At 42.7% G+C, this 24590-nt stretch overlaps 2 protein-coding genes across 11 annotated transcripts in view; one reads left to right on the top strand and one right to left on the bottom strand.

Moving 5' to 3' along the window:
• Positions 1-17395, bottom strand: part of NCOR1 (nuclear receptor corepressor 1) — a 56376-nt gene extending 38981 nt beyond the window's left edge. For 2 of the 7 annotated variants that reach the window (XM_048967207.1, XM_048967208.1), the window contains exons 1-4: positions 16160-16380; positions 4181-4358; positions 2258-2394; positions 421-616 (exon numbers count right to left, since the gene is read on the bottom strand). In XM_048967207.1, the coding sequence (XP_048823164.1) occupies positions 421-616; positions 2258-2394; positions 4181-4288 (441 nt within the window). In that variant the 5' untranslated portion in view covers positions 4289-4358; positions 16160-16380. The other 5 variants (XM_048967203.1, XM_048967205.1, XM_048967206.1 and 2 more) reach the window with 5 other exon arrangements.
• The window catches only part of PIGL (phosphatidylinositol glycan anchor biosynthesis class L), a 55911-nt gene continuing 47933 nt past the window's right edge, over positions 16613-24590 (top strand). Inside the window, exons 1-3 of one of the 4 annotated variants that reach the window (XM_048967260.1) lie at positions 16613-16688; positions 17548-17662; positions 22426-22525. In XM_048967260.1, coding sequence (XP_048823217.1) covers positions 16686-16688; positions 17548-17662; positions 22426-22525 — 218 coding nt within the window. In that variant the 5' untranslated portion in view covers positions 16613-16685. Of the gene's footprint in view, positions 16689-17468; positions 18209-21959; positions 22238-22425; positions 22526-24590 lie in introns of those variants that run through there. The other 3 variants (XM_048967258.1, XM_048967257.1, XM_048967261.1) reach the window with 3 other exon arrangements.

Here is a 24590-nt window from a genome sequence, read left to right as displayed (position 1 = left end):
CTCAAGCCAGTCTAACCAAAAGATTGTGCCTAAATGCCATTTCTCAAGATAACACTGGGACGTACTTCTAAACTGAGACAGTAGATTTCTACATGTAGTACCTGGGTAAAAATTCAGTAACATACAAGCATGCTAACATTGCATGTCTTAATTTGGTTTCTCCAGCCCCCTTTGATCTTATCTTTGCTATGCAGCCCAGCAAGTTACTAAGAGATAATGTGCTATCCTAATTTTACTTTACTTCCCAGACAGCTTTACTTACTTGATAAAAGGAGTGGTAAAGGCAATGCAAGACAAATATTCTACTTTAAAATCTGAATCCATGTGCTAAATGCTTTCTTTAATGATAGGAGCTTAGAAACTTGAGCTTACCATGACACACAATTTTCACCTTCAGTATTATGAGAGAAATGCCTTTACCTTCTTAATATCTGCAGATCTCAACCCTTCCTGCAGAGGATGTACTAAAGGCAAGACAGTAGCAGCACTGACACGCTGAAAATGGGAATCAGAAACTTGTTCAAGACGTGGTCGCTTAGATTCCAGTGAATCATGATCTGTCTGAGATGGACCTGGATGAAACTGCTGTTCATATCCAGTTCTCCTTTCCTGAGGCCTAATACACAGAAGAGATCATAAGCTATTAAAATACTCATTTTTATGCAACAAATGTGTTTTTTGTTCCTCAACCCTTACCAAATGTACAGGAAACACAACTTAGCAGAACTCTTTCTGAACAATAAAGCAGAAAAACATTTCTAAGTGCAGTCTTCAAAAATATAATAGTTAAAATCCATTGAAAAAGAGCTGAATCTTAAAAGATGCTGTTTATATGCATTCCTATCATTGCAACTGCTTAAAGAAACCACTGCTACACTGATATTGTTCAAATCAAAGCTTTGGTTCAAATTATAAAAATAAAAAATCCATGAGATAAAGATAGCACTATATTCAATAGAGCACAGATGGCTACAACAGCTCCATTATTTCATTTTTGCAATCAAATCATTTTGAACATACACAGAATGCTTGAAACGAACCATGAGCTTATGTGGAATTTGATCTATAGTCAAATGCTATTAAAATGCAGGTGGAACCAGGGACCTTAAAGGTCCCTTCCAATCCAAACCATTCTATGAATTTACGTTCCTGTGATATAACCAAAATAAGCTGCTAAAATTAATACAGCGTGTGAAATTACTCCTAGCATTAACATGTACTAAAAGGCCAAGAAAGAAGGTTACAACCACTAAGATCTGCTTAGACTTTGTACATCAGGATACTAATACACTGAAGAACTGACGTGCACAGATCATACAGTAACTTGTCCCTTAAACAAGCACATAATCCTGCCAATTTTCTACAACCCAATTCATCTCACACTGGTCTGATATCTACCAAAAACTTTTTCTTGAGCCCATCATCTCTACGTAAGATTAATGACTTCAATATTGATTGTAAAGTAACCTATTTTACTAAGAGGATATTGCCAATCTGACACTAAATGACAATACACGATTCACTGTAGCTGTTCACTAACTGTCCTCACTTAACCTACTGGACCCAGATCATTTGCATGCATTTACACACACAGGAATGTTATACCAGACCCACAAAAAGGGTATTTAACACAAATGATAAGAAGCTGTCAAGTCTCTTGCCAAAAGCAGCATACTTTAGTCTCATTTTTGTGCCACAGTTTGGTGTTCTACAATTTCTGCAACTCAAATACCCAATTAGCTCCATTGTTTATTTCTTACCCAGGCACACAAATACCATCTGTTGAATATGCAAACCTAAGAATTTATTCCCACTGTAATCTAGGAAATACAACTAGTAATATTCACACTGTTAATGATTCTTGCATTTGTTACTCTGATTTTGTGAAATCAAATTATCCAAAGATGATATTTTGCATACTTTTAGCCTAAAGCTTTAGAAGCTTGCAATATGCAGCTGTATCCTAGGAGCTTTCTGTAGGGAGGGTGCAGCAGATTGTTACTTCCTGTCTGTGCAGCAAATGTAATTGAAGCAAAGGAACTAAGGAATTACACAGCAGATGAAAACCAGGCAGACCTACAACACTCAAACGCAAGAGACCACAGCTGCTCAGCAATGGAGCACTGATGAATAAAGTCATGTATGTACTCAGGCGAAATCGTGCAACTCAAAATGTTTCTACTCAGAAACTATACTTCACAGAAAGCAGAGACATAAAAGATTCCTCTTCACATAAGTCAAAAAAGAGAATCCTAACCTGTCAGAGCCTGGGTGAAATTCTGAAAGCAAAGAAGGCCGGCGCCGAAGCTGCTGCTGTTGCTGCTGCTGCTGCAAGAGTTGTGTTGCCTGACTGACTTCCAGGTGAGACGAGCGATAATCGGGAACTGCAAATTCCTGAAGGAAACACACTTCAGATGTTAATGAATACAAAAGGCACAAAAGACAGGATGAAAAGCGTTTGGTGTTACAGAACAATCATTTCTTCAAACATTAAAAACAGACCAAGACCAGATCACCAAAGCCTTACTTGAGCTCAAAAAGTGAAATATATAAAGGGCAGTTCTCACTTTAAATGAGCACATTATTTGAAAATAAAAGGAGAAAACCAAGAAGCTTCAGATTTTGAATTTCCTTCTCTAAACACAAGAGCAGAGTAAAACAGATCCAAATTGTCTGTAGTGGGAGGAGAATTTCATTAAAATAGGGAAAGCCTGAGCTGTCCTAGAGGCAACAGGCTGTCGTCCCCAACCTACAATTCCACAGCAAGCCCACAATGACAGAGCACACGCTCAGCAGAAATGAGCAAGTCAGAGATCCTTAGAAATCCATTCCCCCACTTCTGGCAAGCAGAATGCAACTGGCTGGAAGCACTTTTACAGATGCTTCAGAAAAAGTTTGGGGTAAAACACATCGGTATGCTTTAGATTCACATTCTCCAGCATGAACGCAGATTTTGTCAAGCACAACATCAGCTCAGAGCCAATCCAACCCAACACTCCTCATGTACAGGTTTACTTTGTCCTCTTGGAACTCTCCTGGGCCTAAGAGGAAATTTCCCATACAAATTCAGCACTCACCAATGCCCCACTCCTCCATCCTCACCAGAGATCTGTTACACCCAGAACCCTGCATTCATATTAAACACACAGTGACTGCAGACAAGTTATTTGCAGATTCTTGGAAAATTCCTCCCATCAATGCATATGGACTCAGCAACACTTGCATTGGCCAAATTTAGTACAATGACTAAACATTACTGAATTGAAGCAAAGCTAAACCAGAAGTTTATGAAAACAATCCACAGTGAATTTATTCAAGCTTGGAGAAACCGATGATAAGAACTGGAATTTAATATTAATTCTCCATGATAAAGATATAGGATTACAAAATTCAGATTTCTAAAGAAATATATATAAATAAATAAAAGGAGAGAGGCAGGGAAGACATTTATTTGCCTACATGACACAAGCAGCAGTTCTCCTCAGCAGGGAAAACACTTCATTTGCCACTTCAAAATCATTTTACTTTTGATTTTTCAATACTAAAAAAGAAGGTATTTTAAGACAGGCCAAATCTTTAAAAAGTGTTTTGTTATTTTTAGTAGATTCGTAAACATTAAATACTGCAGGAAATGCTGTCAAGCCAAAATACTGCCTAGGCTTTTATTTAGGGTACCTTCAGAATTTTATGGAGCATTTTTAAATTTTAGTCTGTGTGAAAAGAACTGGGAGGAAGGAGAGGGGGAACAGGCCAAAAGTAAGCTTTAAAGAGCCAAATTTGAAGGCAAGGATTTCAGCAATTCCATCTACAGTATTGCAGCAAGGCATAAATCAACAGGTAATTACGACCTTTCAAGTTCATACTCCAGAAGGAATCACAGCACCAAATTACTACAGATTATACTTCCCAGAAGTTACACCACAGTCAGACCCCCATTCACAGAGGAATCAACTCGAACAAGTGGACCCATCAGCCTTGATTTAAGAGCCAAATTTCAAGGCTACAAACAACATGGGGCACAGATTTTCCCAGTCAGCTTTATCTGGGCATATTGATCAGCAACTGCTCAGTTTTCGGATGTGAAGAACTCACGTGACAGCAGTAAAAAAAAAAGTCCCATCTGACACAACAAATACCTGAATTATTTCTTGCTAGGACTGCAACCTTTGTGGCTCCTTACCTGCTGGTGTCGGGTGCTGGGGAAGGTGTACTGGACAGAGTGGGTAGGGTAACGACTCTGTTCTGTGCTGAATGCTCCTTGGTTAGGAGGGTAGCCTGAACTTGACATTATCAGAGAAGAAGTCTTCACAAAGCTGTGAGATCAAGACCAGCAAGCAATCATGTTTCTAGGAAACCGCCTAAAGGAAAAAAGATCACTGATAAGCACTGAAGTACCAGATGTACCCACAATACATTACAGCCATAGTCACCTAAGCAAAACAACCATTACCAGTAAAAGCTTTTTCCTGATGTATTTATTTAATAGGTTACTCTAGTCTGAAACATGTTAACGGGTCTTAAATGGGCTCAAAAACAGGTATGTCAGCATTGTCTACACAAAGATTTGAGGATTATACTGTCAGAATACATCATTTTACCAGCTACCAGTTGAATTAATAGGATTTTAAAGAAAAGTAGGTCACTTAAATAGGTGTTAAGAGGTTATAATAGTCCATAAATGGAACCCACAATATATAGTAAGTTTCTTTAGCTCAACATGAAGTTCACTTTCTTTTCTACTGCAGCTTTTGGATTCTATGAACTCTTTCCTACTTTCAGGTAGACTTAGGGCTGCTTGACTCAGCGCTGCCTACAGTTCATTAAACCACAATGCATTAGTCAAGCCATAAAATATTATTACCACCTAAGAGCAGCTTGACAGAAGTAGTTCTCAGAAAAGGTAAAAAGCCCTCACAGAGGAAAACAAGCTCATTCAGTTCACAGCATACATAGTGTGTCCCATATGGGATGCTAGGAACTGAACATACTATGAAGCTTTGAAACAATCCAGCAATAGTAGACACTCGATGACAAATTTGCCTCTACTGCAAATTAGCTGCAGATTAACAGTGGAATGTACACTGATAGGAGGAAGATTAAAATACTGGGGAGGAAAAAAGGCCACTAACAAAGTTCAAGCGTCCATAAAGCAGTGTACAGCTTTATCTGCCTAAACCATCTGCTGAAGATCAGAAGACAGCAACCAAACATGAACGCTGCCCATTAGTGCTTTGAGCACTTCTCCGTGCAGGTGAATTACAAAAGAGAATTCCTTTTTTTAAAGCATAAGCTGTTTCTTTCTGACAGCCCAGAAGAGGCAATCCTTGGAGTCTGAAGTAGTAAATACAGAATTCTATCAGACCTGTAGCAACCTCTGCTCTGGAGCCCAGCAGACATGCAGACCTTCAAACAAAGCAATGCTGTTCCCTGAGCAGATGGCTTCATTTTTAAGCGCATTCAACTGCAACTTTTCACAAACACCAACAGAAAATTATGCTTCTGAACTGTGGTTTCCATTAACAGTCAATAGACAAAATCCGCTTAGGAAAAGATCTGACACAGCAAGCTATACAAACAGATTTTCAAGTTTATCTAATGTATTTTGTCACTCCTGCCCTGATTACTTTCCTTTCCCACCTCTCATCAAAGAAACCACTGGAGTTCAAGCCTTTCTGTCTACAAGTCCTTAGCAGCTTTCTCTTCCATTTGTTCACCCAGCTGTTTGCTGAAGCAGTACAAGTTCTCAGCATGCACAATCACTCTTTGCACTTCTACAGCTCAGTGACATCTTGCATGAGAAACCATCAGCTTTTGTTTGCTTTGGACCTGCAACCTTCATTTGGTATCTGTGCTTTTGGCACTGGAACAAACCAAACATCTAATTTCTAGGTTTTTTTTCCCCCCACCACACATGGGATTCTGCAGAATTCTTTCATATCCCTTTAGCCATATTTTTTCCACGCTGAACAATCTTAGTCTGCTTGGTTCCTCATCAAATCACTTCAAAACCTTCTCAATTTGCAGGGTGTCCACTCTGAGGCACAGGGTGCCAAAAATGCACAGTGTTCTGGGAGAGCACCAAAAAACACTCTCTATTCCCTTCCCTGGCACGCTGGCCACGGGCAGATCCAAAGAATGTGGAGAAGCAGACAGGGTCCAGGAGAACAGCCACCTGAAAACAAGGCACGAACACAGCCAAGTACTGTGTGTGATTCAAGGTCCTCTCTAGTTCACCTCCGTCACGTCACATCTTATTTTCTCTATGCTCTAACAAACCAGCAGGTTGATCATTAACTCAGGTGCTGAAAGCTCGATTCAGGCTCACTTTGCATGATGCTGTAAAGGCTATTTCTCCATTCACAAGAACTTCAGTGTACAGGTTGCTAGGTTTGTGTTACAATTGTCAGTTCTGAAGTCTTCCCAACCTGCCCATGGCTAGTAAACCATACGCTTAGCCACTGGGAGCAATCTCAGACACTGGTGGTAAAGACACCCAAGATCCCTTTGCTTACCTAACAAGTAAATTTTATCCAGGGCAGGGGGAGGAAAAGAGTAATTCACTCATTCAAAAGTAATGAAGTCCTAGCTGTTGCTCCAAGGGCAGGATGGGGACACAGCACACAAGTGTGAACATCCTTCATCAATCCAGCAACACAGAAAAATGCCCCATATGTACTATATAAAACCTGCAGATCAAGAGATATGAAAACATGCAGTCTAATGGCCTTCCAATTGGGAACTGGAAGTATGACCACTTCTGTAGCAACTCAAAAAAAAAAAAAAAAAAAAAAAAGTGTGAAGCAAAATCTGCCTACAGCAGAAGGCAATAAAACCAGCAATATAGCTCAGAATTGAGGTCAGTGGGAGGTGGAAGTGAAGAAAGAAAAAAGAAAAGCAGAAGCTTTCAGTGGCGGGGCTGCACCACTCCCCCCAAGGGCAGGAAGAGCAGAGGAAAATGTACGGTTACATAGTGACACTGAAAAGGTGCCGAGGGAACCAAAGGATGGGGATCCTGCATAAGGCCTCATTTCATTCATGACAAAAACAACATTGTAGCACAGTACATAAAGTGAGGCTTGAGGATAACATTCCTTCCTCTCTACACCTGCCATTCCCATTAAAAACGTTTGTGTGCCTGCATACTCTCCTTATCTGACCTCTTTACATGCCCTGCAGACCCCACCTTATCTGCTGATCTCTTAGTATGAGCATGTTTACATTCTGTCATATTGGGCCTGGGAGCTTGCTGGCATTTGCCCATGGAATTACCACCAACATTATGCACCTCTCTCCCTGTTTTATTACCTTGATCCTGCAACTGTGGCTGCACATACATGAGTTTGACTGTTATTTCTCTGCAGACCACCCTACAGCCACCCACCTGCCTCCCTCTTCAGCATTTGCTTACACGTGTCCAGAGCATGGATTATTCCTCACCAACCTATCTCCTGGCCAAGGAGGGCAATGCCAGCCTCCTGCTCTAACTTCTCCAGGTCCCCCACATTCAAACTAGATTTAAATATGGTCTTCTTTTGCATCAAACCATAACCATCTGTACAGACTGCACACAGTTCCATCCATGCTTCCCTCTCTGCTCTATCTTCTCTTTCCTCATGACAAACCATGTCTCAGTCTACACAAACCCAATCAGAATTCTCCTGTAAAGCCCACTGTTACCAAGTACGTCTGCCTCTCTGAACCTTCCACCAGTTCCTTCTTCCATGCTGGGCCAGAAGCTGCTCACCTTCATTTTTAGCATCCTTGGCAAACTGGGATACAGGAAATCAAATTCCAAATCTGCTCAGTCAATGATAGCAAAATCATGTTTTTTCACTTAGTATTTTCATACCTTCCTCTCACGTCCTTCTGCAAATCTCAGAGCTTTGCTCATAAAAACATTCAGAAGAACCACTGTAGACTTTGGAATTGTGCCTTAAATGTCTGACAAAGATAAAGCTAGGTCATGAATGCTTCCACACAGCCACATCCACGCTGGCCAACTGTCCGTCTCACTGACAATCAGAAGGGGAAGAAATACAGGAAATACACATTTCTTGCTCTCTACTTTCATAACCCAGCCCATTCTTCTTGCATCCCAGCCCAGGAGTGACATTCCCAGATTGAATGTCCAAGAGATGGGAAAACTCAGTAGTGTCAAATGATTAATATATAAAATAGAAAATAAATTGAAAATAAAAGGGAAGTCAGCATAAAGAATCCAAAAATATACTGTTAAATCTAAAGATTCCTAGCTGAGAAAAAGCAGTGACACCTTTGGGAACTATGAGGGTACGCTCAGGAAGTGTGATCATTCAAGCTTTTCAGGCAAGGAAATTATTTAACACTGTTTATATCCAAAGATATGGCAACACATTCATTCACCCAACTCTTACTGAAACTTTGCCTTGCACTTACATTTGTCCTATGCAGAGAATATTGAGTCAGTTACAAACAATCCAGAACTGGATATTACAAGAGCAAGAGTCACAGTGTAATTTCAGAGTTGGTTCTAAGAGGCCATACTAATTTGAACAGAATCTCTAAATCTGCAGGTCTCAAAATGCTTCAGAAAGAAGCAGAACTACGTAGTAAGCCTCAGTGCCCACATGGGAAAATGAGTCACTGAAAGGTCAAGGCATCATCAAAGAGTACCGTGAAACAGTCACTGACTGAATCAGAAATCAGACTCACATCCCCAAGCCTTGGCTCGTGGATTTGTGGCATCTGAAGTGGGCAAAAGGCGGCACTGCCCCAGAGGAAAGCAGTCCTTTGCGTGGAAAAACATGGTTAAAAACCATAACTATTTTCAGCAGGCCAGTTCCCCAATTCAAACCATTCGACACGTGGCCAGACAGATGTGTAGGGCAACAAGAAGGAAGGTCAGGAGGGCAGGAGCAGGGCAGCCCTCTCCTGGCTGCTCCGCTCGCAGCTTGGGATGGAAGGACCACTCTGCTCCTCTGGGTAGATTCAATTTTTCTTCAGACATACACAACAAGCTAACACTTCTGCATTCACAGTCATTTTTGTGCCATCTTGAAGTACTTAACCAACATTTGCTAATTAAATTTCACATTCTTTGGGGAATTTTCCTCATCTTGTTTTTGAGCAACCTAAGCGCGATAGCAACGAGTGAGATTATAGCCAAAGAAAGCTTCAATCGAGTTGTTTAAAACAAAATCTGCAGCCTCCGTGAAGCGAGCTCTGATGTAACAAAGCTGCAGCAAAGCAAGGAAGCTCTGCCTTAGGCAGGGGGTCTACAACATAACATGGAATTCATACAGGGATATCTAGTCAAATTTAATACAGCAAGAAAATGAAGAGTGCAGAGAAAGTTTCAGCAGTGGTTATTCCAGTGGTGGCTAGAAGGGCTTTAATCCAAAGCATCCTCAAAGCTTGAGGCCTCTCCCACCCTTCAAAAACCTGCATCCATTCGGTTTTATGTTGCAGAACACTCTCACAAAGCAGGTGAGCATACGCTGTTAGAGTGAGCGAACAGAAACAACAAATGTTTTCTTCAGATTGAAAACAACTAACAGTTGAATTTTCATGGCAGTTCCGCATGAACAAATGCTTTTTCTCTTCCCTAAAGATGTTTCAAATGTACCATAAATTCTTGAGACTAATCTTGCATAGTTGCATTCCCGCTTTCCATAAGATTCTTGACGTAAAAAAATTGCTATTTCCATCCCTACTACAAATACATTTTTAAAGAAAAAACATCTGTAGGGCTTCGTTTTACTAGCAACACTAAATAGCATTCTCTCCATTTATTCCTAATGTTGTGAATCGAGCCATAAATGCTGCAGTGGGGATATCCGGGGAAAAAGAAGAAATAAAATGCAGAGAGAAGCCCAAACATCTGAATGCGACCCTTTCTCACACCCTGACATTTCTACTAGCATATAATATTGCCTTATAGCTGAAGACCCAAGGCATTAACTCATTGCTGCACCACTCAGTGCCTGACACATTCTGCAGGATATGGAAGCACGGCATGCCTTAATTTAGCCAATTAAGGAAGTGACAGAAGTCAAGGAGCATTACAGCGGCCAATTCACAATGTCACGTTTACTTTCTATGAGCATGACTTTTCCATCTGCATCAAGGTAGAGCAAAAATGAAGACAGGATTTTACACTTCAAGTTTTAACAGAAGGTTTTCCATTAAAAGTCTTCCAACTCCTCAAAGTACTTTTAAGTAATTGCTTTTGGAACATTAAATATTGAATAAGTTATAGAAGAGTACTTCAAAAGGATTTTCGTTGCCATACCAAAAGATGAATATAGCTTATTTAATTGCTTATGCGATTTGCAACCAAACCATGTTACCAAATCTCAAGATCACATTTTGATAACTCATCTTTAAATACCAGTTTCCCCTGTTCGTGGCTACAAATACAAATAGAATTAGTGCTCTTCCAAATGGGGTCGATCAAATCCAACTGACAAGCCGCCCTTCTCCAGGAAATTCTACTTCAATCTCTCTTCTGTCATTTATGAGCCTAAAGAAAAGTTGCTAATAAGTGATACCAGGACCCAGGCTATGCACCTTGCTATTATATGGGGGACCAGAACAGGACAAACCAAGGCTGCATTAACACCTTAGGAAGCTTCTAATTAGCTACCCACTTACCCATCAAAAAATAAATAATGGTGCTGAGCACATATGTTTTAAAGAAAAGTGCTTTGGTACACAGTCTGCTCACCAGTTGCTTCAAATCTAACATGCAAGGGGATCAGATTCATTCTCCAATTCTCACTTGCTGAGAGGAGAGCTTCTCCCTTCTGGGTTATGTCTAGGAATTACACTTCTCAGCTCTGGAGGAACACATCCAGCTCTTTTCTGCCAAGGAAGGTCACAGGGACACCAAGGAAGGAGGAAGTGCTCCATTTACAAAATCAAAGTCAGGGACGCACACGGTTCCTTCACTAAAAGTACTGTTGAGAAACAAATTAAACCAAACAAGGATACAAATCTCATTAGGTGTTCTGGTTTCAAAAATGGGTCTTTAGAATATAAACTGTCTGCTTTTCTCCTGAAGACATTTAAAGCATATTTTGGTTTTCTCAGAACCACCAGAGGCTCATTCCTGGTTCTCCCAAGACAGCAAATACTGGGCACTTAGTGCACACCACAAGGAAATGTCATGAGCCAAAGACCAGAAACCAAACCTACAAGAGTTGCCTGGTTCAAGCAGCATTTTTTTTTTCCCCTCTCTTAAGATAACTGCAGCTTCGAAACTCCCTTCTGAAAGATTCCATCTCTGTCACAGGATAATTCGACTGATTATGAAACATCATTCAAACTTAACCCACAAAGCAGTAATGTGAAACAGAAACCACCCCAAGCATCCTCCAGTGAATCAGTTTGTAGAAGGCAAGAGGTTCAAGAGATTCTACGCCCACAGCAGTGCTAAGCACCACCACACCTCCCTCAGCAGGTCATCCTCACTCAGGAGTCAGTGCCAAAAAGTCACTGAAGTTTACTTCAATGCATCCACTTCCTCCCATTTCACCTACAATTAAGATGGTCTCAAATTCCATAGCTACCATACACTATGCATAAAATATTCTTGCAAGATGACAATTTTTGCTTTTTCATCTGGGACTGGAAGCATAGGTACCTTAAAAACAGCTGCTGCACATTAATTTGTTCCTTCACTGTTAGGTCTGCTGCAGCTAAAACTGCTTTTTACGTCACTTAGCATGCAAGAAATCTGTGGTCACAATTTTTCATTTCCAGCCTCCTCATGCAGACCATTCATCAAAAGCATATCAGGAGCAGCAGCTTTCCAGAAGAGCTTTGGTTTGGAAGAGGAACTACAACCTGACTAATCCATACTAACTAAACCCACAGCTCACAAAATATGATGTATTGGAAGAGAAGCCAATCCTTCCATCTAAAAGGTTCACAGAACAAGCATCAGCCTCAACTCTCTCCTCAGTCAGCTGGGCTCATACAAAAATCATTCTCAATCTGAACTAAAAAGACAGTAAGGTTAAAGTAACTTTCTTTTACTGTATATAATAACATCTAGGTCTATTTAGATACTTCATAGGATAAGCAAGATGGCCCTCTGGAAACAAGGTTTGTGATTTATTTATATGTAATTGTGATCTATTGACATGAACAATGAAGTTTGAGATGTTCTACTACGCAGAGAATACGACAGATAAAAATACAGTCCTTGTTGAAGCTCACACAACAGCCTCTACGTCACAGAAAATGGCAAGGAACGGAAGGGATCTTCAATCACAAACGGTAGAAGCACCTCTGCTTTGGGGGAAGGGTAGAAAACAGGTAGTTTAAAACAAAAAAATCAAGGTTCTAGATGGGTACAAGTCTCTTTGAAACCACAGGCAAATATCAACATCTAGAGAAATATCAGCCAGAGGTAAGCAGCTGCTTCTGCAAGAAAGGTTTTGAGAGTAACACTCTGAGAAAGGTAAAGTGTATGGGAGAGCTCCACCTTCCTGACAGCCCTTCTCTGTCAAGAATGCATTTTAAACAACATGAAAAGCAGAAACAGTATAGAATAATAGGTGAAGACTCCAGCTGAACTGTAATAGTACGCTCATCTGGTTTGCTGAGCAGCACTTGAACTTCTAATCCACTATATTTTTTAGGCTTAACTTTCCAATAGTGACAGAGATGAAACAATAGGTTCATGAGAAGAAAGAGGCAGATGCATTTCCAAATGAAAACATGATTCACATCCACATTTATTGGACATCCTCCTCACAGTGTGAATGCAGGTGAATTCATGCAGGAGAGCACTGCCCAGGGATGCCCACCCGCAGCCCATGCCCCACAGCCAGGACAGGTGCCTCTGACTGCACGAGGGCTACAGACAGAGTTAACCACACGCACTTTCCCCGAAGCACCGTAAGGCACAACTAAACGCATGGCAGAAGAGGAAGAATTAAAGAGACATTATATTAGTTTAAGCATATTTTATAATTTTATCTCGTCTTTTCTCATTTATGGGTCGTGTTCCCCTCGCCGTCTTTGTGAATGCATTTTTATTTTCAGGTTCACCCAAGGCCAATTTGCACACACACAATTTCTAAGTCCTGGTCAACAGTCTGCCCAAATAACATCAGCATAAAAATTTAATTGCCTGAGTTTCTTATTGCTGAGAAATACAAACAGGAGGGTTTTTCAGAACAGCTTACTTTTTTTTTTTTTTTAACCAACACAGTGACTTAATTTTGCAATAGCCTTTGAAATCATAAGCAGGTGAAGTCATTGACTTCAAAACCACACAGACCAACATCCTCCTGAAGCCTGAAACAAAACTGCCTATCAAATCAGTCAGGGAGTGGCAGCACTACAAGAGCGGCTTAGATGTGAAGCTATTCAAGGACACAGAAATCTCTCTCAGGATACTGGGAGGAAACATAGCTCCAAGGTAAGTTTGAGCTTTCTGTGTGCACACCAGCTGAAGCCCTGGTAGGCCCAGACTGTGGACAATGCTTACCAGACAGTGGATAAAGGCTGAAGTAGCACGGAAGAGAGAGGAAGCATCACAAAACATCATTATTCGATGGAGACTCATTGAAGGAGAAACTAAAACTGAAGATAAATTCAGCATGTTCCTGGATATTTACATAATTTAGAAGTAGTCCAAAGTAAATATTTACAGACAGCATTCTACGTAGGTCAGAATTTTTACTTCAAACATTTACAGTACAGAGACCAGGTAGCAGGTTGCTAATTGCTTGCCATCTGAAACACCAATTCAGATTTGACTGAAGAACATAAACGACACGAAGAGTTCGAGCCTGCATCCAGGAAACATTTGTTTGCATTATGAAACCACTGTCTGGTTAGTAGCCTGTTCTCAGGATTGTACTGCATTGCACAGCACCTGCGTGAGGCACAGATCTGTTCCAACTTAAACAATTGTTAAAATCTTAAACTTAAGTGACCACACACACAAGAATTTTGAATAGTACTTGTGACCGTACAAGAAAACCTTCACTGAAACCATTTTGTAGGAAAGCACAGAAGAAAAAAATCATTTCAGCAAAACTTTGGCTGAGAGCTTTGAACAAATTAAATGTCAATATTAAGAATACAATAGTAGAGAAAATAAAGAAAATATTTTTCTCTGATACAGAATATTATCCTGTTACTTTCAGACATTTAGCAGTAGTTGAAGCAGTCAGCTTCCCCTCCCTGTAAGCATCTCTCACTCATGCTGTAACTGAGAAATGAGGTAGATTAGAGGATGCAGCAACAAGAACCCGAGGGCACCAGAAGGAAGAAATTGAAAGGAAGCATTCACGTTTGTCACTGCTTTTACCTCCATTTTTGAGACACTTTTATAGACTCCTCACAATGAGGAACACCTAGAAAGAGCAACTAAAAAGAGTGGTTACAGGACTCCAATGTATTTAGAGTAAATCAGCAGCATAATATAGAATAATAAATATACTCCAACTTTGTAATTTAATTCAAATTGTAAGAGTTAACCGTAGTTGGTTTGTACCTAAAAGAATAGAGAGAACTAACGCCTGTGGAAGCAAACACTTGCAGTATCCTCTCCATACACTAACAAATGGAATTTTAACCCTTAGAAAGAAGATTCCAAAGCGCCACCCTCTCCTGCATCACAGCGACCAACATCAAACAGCGTATTACAAACAGGCAAATCAAACTGCACACAAAGCACAACAGAATTTTGTTTCCTAAGCAGTCCATATTCTATCACAGAGAAAAGCCATGTCAAGAAAAAAATTAACCACGCTATTGCAAAAAGGGTCACTGCGGTTGGCTTGTTTCCTCTGAACTTTTGAGGATGAAGGTCTTTCGTCCCCCAACAGGAGACATTAGATTTTAGCTAGTTAGAAATCCACTTCAAAGATTACATACTCCCTTTCCAAATGTCAAGGCTCTTCAGTTAATCACGAACGATATCCTGCAGAGTAAAACTCCAGTGCAAAATTTCAACAGATCTGCACGGTCCCTACATGCAGTGACACAATGCTGTGTGTCCACTTGTTTGGACATCTCAGCTGTACCCAGGGCCTCCTTACACACCACAATAACACCCACAACAGCACCATTTTTCCTTTAAGTCAACAAGCCTAAAATGAAAAGCTCTCTGCCTGAGTTTGAGCAGCACACAACTGTGTAACTATACATAAAGATACTGGATAATACAAGAATATTGCCACAAAACTCAAAGCTAAACATCCTCCTCATCACAGTGTTATCTTTATTATTATTGTTATTACGTTACAATGATATTTATGGTCATGAAGACCATATAACTGACGCATGAACAAGCCCATTTTGGACAACAAGACGGTTCAGCCTCACAACTTACATACTTGAGCCTGTCTAACACTAACAGCACACAGTCCATCTGGAACCTTATCCAACTGCCACCAATTGGACACTGACCATTTTGTTATGCACAGACACCAGTGAGCACAACGTTCTCTACCACCAAGGCAGAATTACTCCAGAAAAGGCCATTTCCCTGGTGCCCTCTGGTAGCCCCGAGGTGAGGGGGGCTGTGGCTGCTGATGGGTCCTAATGGCATAACCCAGCACAAGCAGCTGCCCACTGACAGCCTCAGCAGGAGGAGAGCATCCTCAGGAACAAACGCACTTCTGCCCCACGTTCCAGAAGACGGACTTCGAAGAGATTTTTTTGAAGAACGGGCCTTTTTCTTTAATTATTACTGTGATTGGGTGTTGGTTTTTTTTTTCTCTGTTGTTTTTTTTTTTCTTTCTTTCTTTCTTTTCAGATCGCGCTTCTCCCCACAGGAGGATCACGGCAACCCCCGCCCCACCGCTCTGCACTTCTCCCCCAAGTTCCCCTCACTCAGGGGCCGCTCCCGCGGCCCCGCGCACCACCCCCCCCCCCCCGCCCTCCTCACGCACGCACCGCGGGCAGCGGCACCCCCCCCCCCCGCGATCTGTTCCCCCCTCCCCCGCCCGGCCGCTCCCTCAGGACCCCCCCCGGCTCCAGCGCCCTCCCCTCGGGGCTCTGCCCGACGAGGAAGGAGGAGGGAGGATGGCCGTGGCCCCCGCCTCTTCCCCTTCCCCCTCCTCTTCCTCCTCCTCCTCCTCCTCCTCACAGTGGAGACTCCAAAGCCCCGCTGCCCCCCGTGCTTCTCGCCGCCCCGCCAGGCCCCTGCCCTTACCGACAGCGCGGCGCTGGGGCGGCGCGGCCGCGGGCTCCGGCAGGGTTGGGCGGTCGCGGCGTCTCACCTCAGCCTCAGCGCCACCGCCACCGCCATTTTGCCTCCCCTCCCCCGTCTCGGAGGACTCCGCCTCCTCTCGCCAGGTCCTGGCAGCTACCAAACAAACGGCGGCGCGGCGACTCGGAGGTTTTTTACCGGTCGCGGGGACTCGCGCCTTCCTCCCAACGCGCAGCCAGCCTAGCGCTGCTCTGGAGGCGTCGGCTCCCTAGAAAGCGGGGCGGGTCCCGGAGTAAGAAGGCGGTTTGCTACGTTCCTTCCAGGACCTGCTGGCCGGTGCGGCGGCGGAGTACGGCTCCCTCCCACCTCCCCACTGAGGGGCTCTGTGCGCGGGGGGGGGGGGGGGGGGCGGTGGCGGCCGCCATGAGGCGCGCAGCGGCGCTGAGGCGGTGACGGACGGAGCGCGGGGGAACCCCTCACGTACACACCGCCCCTCGGCCGCGAGAAGGCGAATGGGCTGAAGTGAAAAATGGTAAATAACGGCCGCCGAAGCGCCAGGCGGCGGCTGAGGGGCGGAGCGCGGCTCTTCACAGCCGTGTGGGGTCCCCGCGGTTGGCGCGCCTCTGCCTCTCGTTATGAAATATTAGGTTTTAAATCGAAACTGCCTCGTTTTTCTGGTTTTTTGTTGTTGGTGGTTTTTTTTTTTGTTTTTTTTTTTTACCCTTTCCTCCGGAATGAGAAAAATGAGCACTGTCCCCTGTCGAGCCGTGTTACGCTCCGCTGGTGCTGACGGCTTTTCCGTCAGGTATTTGAAATCCTCACGTTTTATCTGCAAACGTGAGCTGCTGAGATCGCAGATCCCCTTATCGGGTTTGTAACGGGAGGCACGTACCGTCAGCCAAGATTAAGCTGTCCCATTGAGGAAACGCGGTCATGTTGCACAGCTTCCAGCCGGAGTCACAACGCAGGTGCTCAGCCCGTGGCAAAGAGGCGAGTTTCCCTCATTAAACACGCGCTTTATTGGCCAGTGAGCACCACAGCTGAGTTCCACTCCGTTAAATGCCTACATCAACCTATCTCCAGGCTGAAGTCTTTAACCCCACCACAGCCGACGGCTTGCTTCAACGTATCCAAGAAAAGCCCGTGTGAAGGAGCCGTTTTGTGAGGTGTTTGTTCTCCGGATGTTCGATTCCTCTGATTTGCTCTCCCGCTTTTATTCTTTAAGCTGAGGTTGGGGTAACAGACTGCTCTTCTATGCCCCGAGCAGCGCGGCTTCCAAGCCGCCGTTTATCTCGTTGCCTTATTTATTCCCTGTCACCTTTTGCATGGTAACGTCTCCAGCGATTGACTTCACCCCTGAGACGCGTCCCAACGCTTTTTTTCTCTCGCAGCCGCGCTCAGGACAGCCGCACAGACAAGGGCATGGCACAGCCTGCCTCTGGAGATGCTCCTCGCCCCGCTCTCGAGGTCTCACTTCGCCCACGTGTATCTCACAGCCACACAGAGGTACGCGTCGAAGAGCTCAGTTTTGTCTCCATTTGTTACTTCTTAAGGTCCCACAGGGGCCCATTTCTCGCTAATAGGGATGCTCCCGGGCCACGCCGCCACCCAGCCCGAGTGCGGCGGAGCAGCCCCAAAGCAGCGGGACCGGTGCACGTTTCTGCGGCCGCGTGACCCCGCCCCGAGGCGGGGAATAGAAGGGCGGAAGAGGGGAACTTCTGGGAACGCGGAACGTTCGCGTTTCCCGTCCCCGTTTCCCGGCGGAGCGGTGCGCGGCGGCTGTCGCTATGGCAGCGGGGCCGTGGGGCTGGGGGCTGGCGGTGCTGCTGTTATTGTTGGCGGTACTGCTGTTATTGTTGGCGGTACTGCGCTGCGTCGCGCGCCGCCTGCGGAGTCGTTCCGCCGCGAACAGCGCGGCGGTGTCGCGGGATGATGACGTCAGCGCTCTGCTGGTGACGGCGCACCCCGATGACGAAGTGATGTTCTTCGCCCCCACGCTGCTCTGCCTGGGCAGGGCCGGCGCCCGCCTCGCGGTGCTATGCTGCTCCGCAGGTGAGCGGGGATGCGGCAGGGAGCGGTGGGGCTACCTGGCCCCTCAGGTGCCGCTGGCCGTGGAGGTCAGGCTTCCCATCCGTGGCGTCACGCGGAGGCCGCTGTGATGTTTTCGTTCGTGACGTCAGCGCTGGGTTGTCTAGTTGGGCGGAGCGGGCAGGGCTGTAGCGACGTATCGGCGCATGGTTGGTGTGGCCTCATCGTGGTGTGACAGTGTGATGTCACCGCGGTGCCACGCGTGATGTCATCGCTGTGCTGATTCTCACAGCCCTCTGGGTTTCTGCTGCAGTGACAGTGAGCACTGCTGAGACTCTGTGGTCTGGGGGCACCTCTAGGTTGGGGCATTCTGCACACGCTTGAGAGTGGCCTCATGTATGGGTCTTCAGCCAAAATGCTGCTTTTGGCAGTTCCATTGGCTGTAGTAAAATCTATATTTGAACCACGCATACGGTTTCACAATCAATTCTCATGCTGCAGCACTGAGATACTAGGAAATTGCATGGAAATGTCATTAAGTTGCATAAAAGCACTCATTGTTAAAGTTTTTGCATTTGTAGTTCTCTGGTCTTTTAGAGAACTTGCTTTGGATGATCCAGTTTTGATATCATGATATATTCACACTAATGCATCTAAAAATGTTGGTTGCAAAACAGTCTAATCATTGAAAAATAGCCCTGAAGATAACCTGAGGCTGTGCTGCTCATCAGTCAGCCCAAAGGCAATACGAACGGTGTCTTCATTTGCTAGAGACAAATGTCTAGTTTGTGCTTTGTGTCCCCCAGGGAGGTTATGTAGCCTGCTTCAGCGCTGCATTAGCTTTTCTTCACATCACCTTTTCCTGAATTTGGAGTGACCTGAGTTTGTTTGTTTGTTTTATCTGCTGTGAACGTAGAAATCAGAATATTCCTTTATAGCAGCTTCTTACTTTTTTTTAAAGCTGTCTGCCTCTCCTGTGTTCTCCATACTAAACTACACGATTTCTTTCAATCCTTATTGTATTTTCTAAACTTCTGATCATTCTCTTTGCACTCCTGTGGACTCTCCTCCATTTGATTCACATCTGTTTCTAAAGCACAGTCACCAAAAACTGAGGCCTTTCTGGGCCTGAATCAAATGAAAGACTCTCAGAGGAGAAATCTCACAAGGAATTTTCCCAGCATATTACACTACTATCTTGTGCTTTTCTTGTTATCTACTAAAGCTTGAGATAATTTTTTTTTCATGCACATAACCTAATCAGTTATTCTTCCTGTGAATTCAAGGTTGTACTGTTGTGCTTGATGAAACACTGCAGTGTTGCATTTCATTATCATTACTTTGTTCAGTTATTTTGGATGTAGGAAGCAGCCTCATGTTAACTGATTTATCAGACCATACACACTGCTGTACGTGAATTCATGAGCCTGTGGTGAAAACTCAATGTCTTAATGTTTGTTCAGAGGAGTATTTCAGGCTAAAAAGATGTACATCTCACACTGACAGCTGCTCGTATTTGGGAAAAGGGACTGCTGTAATTCTGAAATCTCCAGCTTGTTCTCTGCCAACTTCTGTATTCTTTGTTCTCACACCTTTCTGTCATAACAGGCTATCTAGGTGAGAAGACAGGGATTAAGCTATTGTTGAAGTCTAATAGCACATTGATTTTAATGATCCCTGCATACTCCCCATTAAAGATTTAGTGCAGAGCTTTCAGTTGTCTTTGCTGAGGGACAAAAGTCTGTGGATCCCATTTGGCTTTTTCACAGCTCTGACAAGATTACCAACATGCAGTTCTGCCATTTCAGTTATCAGGATTAAAATACTGCTGCCAGTAGAGAACTTTCCAAAGAAGTGTTGTGTTTCTTTTTTATTTTGTTCAGGTTCTCTTTTTTATTGTCCTGCTTCAGTGCCATGAAACATTAAATGGGGTTGAGACTGTCTTCTGTTGCATGTCTTGCACGTCTTTGTAATGGAATACCAACACATATAGGAAAATGCATTCACTGAGCTAATAGCTTTCTCTCTGCCTCTTAATAGCCTTTTGGTGATTCAGATGGTTTATCCTCTCTTGTTTGTATGATTGATGATGACAAGTGAGTTGATCAAAGACTCCGCAAATTGTAAGACTGAACCAAAATAATGACGTAGGAACTGTTGTATTTGCAGTTCTCACATATCAGTCAAAATGCCATAGAAATGAATCAGAATTACAGCACTGTGAGGGAAAAAACCCAGCCTTCTCCACACTGAGTAATCTTTGAATTAATAACTCTGTATAAATGCGTTTTGTTCTCTGTAGTAGCTGGCTCTCTATTGTGAGTGCTCAATGGATGAGTTCCAGCAGCATTAGCTATTCAGCTGTTTTTGCTTTCAGTAGCTGCCCATTTTTTCTTGTTAGCATTTATATATTCCTAATGTCCTGACACATTTCTCAAGCTGGGGAAAATGGATCTGTTCCTTTGAGTTCAGTAGAAGTTAGGTGTTTTGAGAATAATGGCACCACTTGGAAAAACGTCACCTGCAGTTACTGTGTTATGTTGCAACATAACTGACGTTACATTAAAACACAAATATCATTAATTCCCATGCAAGAAATCAATCTAAAATGAAGTACTCATGTAGTCCATCTGAGGAAGGCGCACAGTTAAATTTCCTCTTCTGAAGCTGGAACTTGTGGTCCAACTGCAGACTGCCAAGCTGACGTGTGCCTCAGCAAACCCACAGGTAATCACTGTCACAGTCTTATAAAATCATTCACTCACAGTCTGCAAGAAGAGAAGTTGTTTTTTTCTGGCTGTTGTTCACCTCTTTGAAAATCATACAAAGCTGCTAGTGAGTGCTCAGATTGCAACATTTCTTTAGAGAAATGCTAGATTTAGATGAGTCATCCCCAAAACAATAAAAAAAATCTGGTGTAATTCAAGACAGCTGACTACAGACTCAAATCATACATTAATACAGCTAAATTTTATCATTTTGTTGCTGCAAAGTTAAAATTGGGCTGCAAATATTGTCCTGCACAGGTAGCGTATTGCAAGGGACCATTGCAGTACTGGCATAGACTTTGCATGACTGATTCCAAGAAAAAAAAAAAAAAAAAAAAGTAGTGTGAGGACAAGATGAGAAGAAAAGATTTCAGCAAAGGAGACGGTGCTTGAAGTGTTTCCCTACCAGCTGTTGGTCTCCAAATATCTATCAAGTTTTAACTTTTCCAAAATACCCTTAAAGTAGGTTCCTGCCTTTTTTGGCTCTGTAAGTTCTTTGCAATTGTAACTTCTGCTGGAATCTCCTCTGTGAATGATGCAGACCTCTGAGAAATCTTCATCTCAAAAACAGATTTTTAGAATTCTTCATTCCCTAAAATCCTCTTAATTTCATCACTGTGTTCTGTTGCAGTATCTTATAAGTGTTACGTGGTGCCTACTGTTCATTAGAAGTGATCCAGGGTGTACTATAAACTATTATAATCACCTAAGGAATACAACTCAGGACAAGTTTTCTAATGTCCCAGCAGTTCTTTCTGAGGACTTTGACCTGGCTGTTCAGCCTGATTCTGTGGGCCTGTGCTGTTAAGAGCACAGGTGGGAGTTCATGGTACCATGCCTAATAGTGAAGGAGGAGTGGTTCTTTTGCCCTTCCTGAGGAGGTTAATTATTACTGATTTGTTTTGAATACCTCTCTTTAAAGTGGACTAAGGTCCCACTAACCTCTTTCATAGAGACAACCTGGAAATTTGCCAGTGATAACAGTTTTAGTCACCTCACTGGAAAGGCTGTTTCTTCTGTGTTTATCAGAAGATCTTGCTGGGTTGTTTTTGTTGGTGACTTGCATTCAGATAACTGTAACCTGTTTGTCCATGCAGACACCCTTAGAAAGCTCCTTCCTCCCCCGCCCCCAAGCAGAGTTAGCCTTTGGGATTCACAAAAAATACAACATGAGAAAACAGAAAGCCCAAACAACAACAAAAAATTCCTTTTGCTAAAAGGCTAAAAATTTTGGTGTGAGCTTGTTTGGAAAAGGCATCAGAAAGTGCCATGTCTAACCAGACAGGTTGTCCAAGCAGTCTGTTGTCCTCCTTTTAGTAATAGCCAAAGTCATGCTTCTGCTAAAGACATGGGAGATCTCCCAAACAGCAATTCTGGAACAATCTGCTTGGGCAGCTGCTTCTAAACTTCTATTTGACCAGTAAATGTCTTTTTTCTCCATGCTAAACTAAACAGTGTTGCTGTTATTTGCAGGAAACTATTACAATCAAGGAGAGATTCGTAAGAAAGAACTGGAACAAAGTTGTTGTCTGCTGGGGGTTCCTGCGTCCAATGTAACAGTCATTGATCACAGGTAACTAGGCTTTATTTGTAGTATTATTTCTATGCTGGTTTTAAACAAGAAGTGAAGTTCACTTCAATGTTCTGTGACAGCTGACTCTATCATTCTATACATATTGGTTTGAGGACTGTCAAAAAAGATCATACGAGATATTTATGTAAACTATTAGCTAAGAAAATCTAATTAATTCAGAACATAAATCAAGAATATAGTGGGGATTACTGTCCTTAGAGGAAACTCTGTTAATACAGCATTTCAAGTAGTGATAACTAACTAACTTGTAGGGGGTCTGGACAGTGTGTTTGGGCAACACGATCACTCTTTGTTGCAATTTTTGCAGTGTTATCCAAGACACTTACAAAGAAATCTCTGAATTGCCAGAGGCAAGTTTGTGCTGAAAATAAAACTGTTTGGAGGATTGGCAGTACCATTACATTGCAGTTATTCTCCCACGTGATTATAACATAGTTGCAGATAGTTGAAGTCTGTGTTCCATGATAAGATAACCATATAAACACATCAGCAGTTGTGCTGTCTGTAAAACAGTGCAGTGCCTATGTTATTTTGGTAGCCATCAGAGTGCTTTATAAAATAAGAATCCTGCCAGCTTTAGCCGAAGAAGCCACCCTGACAGCAGAAATTCCTGAGGGTGTATTTTGGGGAGACAGAAAAATAGAATTGCTTGGAATCTGTTTGTTCATAAGTTTGAGTGGTTTGTTAGTTGCCAACAAGTTTTTCATCTGTGGGTGAGCTGGTGGTTGACTGCGTTTAATGGGATGGTCTGAAATGGATGAAATGTCTTCTCAGTCTTTGCAGAAGAGGCTGCTGCTAGCAAAGCTGTCTGTAGTATTTCCATTGCTTCCAAGTGTTTTATTCTAAGACTTCAATTAATTGTAAATTAAATTATGTGAATAGTTCAGAATCAGATACAGGCGTTAGTAGAGGACCTTTTTAAAACGTAACATTAATTTGATTCACTTAAAATCTTATTTTATGTAAATGTGTGAGGTCATGAACTTGTAGTCACCTTTTTCATAGGCTAGTGCTTACATGGCTTGGGTGAGATTCTGTTATATTTATAATTTGCTTTAGTTCTGGCTAAAAACAAAATGCACTCTGGTGTTAAAGGCTGTCCATAACAACATTATAGTAAGTTTCTTTCAACTGAAGCCACGCAGGATTTCTGTATGGGTTTTCTGTTTGTTTGTTTTTAATGTGTTGTTTTCTTTAGCTGTGCCTAGATATGGAGGTAGGTGATGAAGTTGACACTTATTTGTTTTGGAATTATCTTGAAACTGCATTAATAGAAGGTGATTTGACACTTGGAATCAGTAAAACTCAGAAGGTAACGTTGCAAGGCCTCTAAAGTTGCCCAATCTCTGCCCATCTGGGGTTAATGTTTACTGAAATAAATAGTGATTTCTAGCAAACACAGTACAACCAGTTGTTTCAATTGTAAACAGCTATCATGAAAGAACATGAAAGCTATCATAAAGAACATTTTTGTTTACGAAGAAGACAGTTTTAAGGCCACACCAACTAGAAAAGTCAGAGTTGAAAAAAGCCTGGCTCCAGGCAGGCCCTTTTCCCATGAATGTATTTTCCCTTGAGCTAAGGCAACAGAAACCACAGTCCAGAATATGAATCCTCTTGAGTTCTTTGCTTTTTTTAGCTTTAGGTTTCTCTCCAAGTTTTCAGCTCTGTTAGGAAAACAGCACAGGAGTTGTTTTTCCTTTGGAATGGAAAGAGACGTTTCCGTTTGCTTCTCATGAACTGACTTGGGGTTGCTTCATGTTTTGTAGTACAATTACATGATAGTACCCAGAACTTTTTTGGGGGGGAATAAGGAAAAAAGCTGCATAGTTTTTCATAGAGTTTTGCTAAGCATAGGTTTGCTAAATGAACTGTCTTTTGCAATTTACACTGAGCCCAGAAGCCTGTTTGTCTTTCATGCTATAAAGCACTATGAGTTTGAGTTTGGTTTCTCTGTGATGCAAGTTTCCTGATACTGCTCAATCATCTCCCAGTGCACACAGTCCAGAGGGCTGCTTTTTGCAAGTAGCACTGCAGTTTGCTC

This window comes from Lagopus muta, chromosome 20, assembly GCF_023343835.1.
Source record: "Lagopus muta isolate bLagMut1 chromosome 20, bLagMut1 primary, whole genome shotgun sequence".
In the NCBI taxonomy this organism is placed as follows: Eukaryota; Metazoa; Chordata; class Aves; order Galliformes; family Phasianidae; genus Lagopus; species Lagopus muta.
The sequence above is the reverse complement of the archived record's forward strand: the minus strand, read 5'-3'. Positions and strand labels throughout refer to the sequence as shown.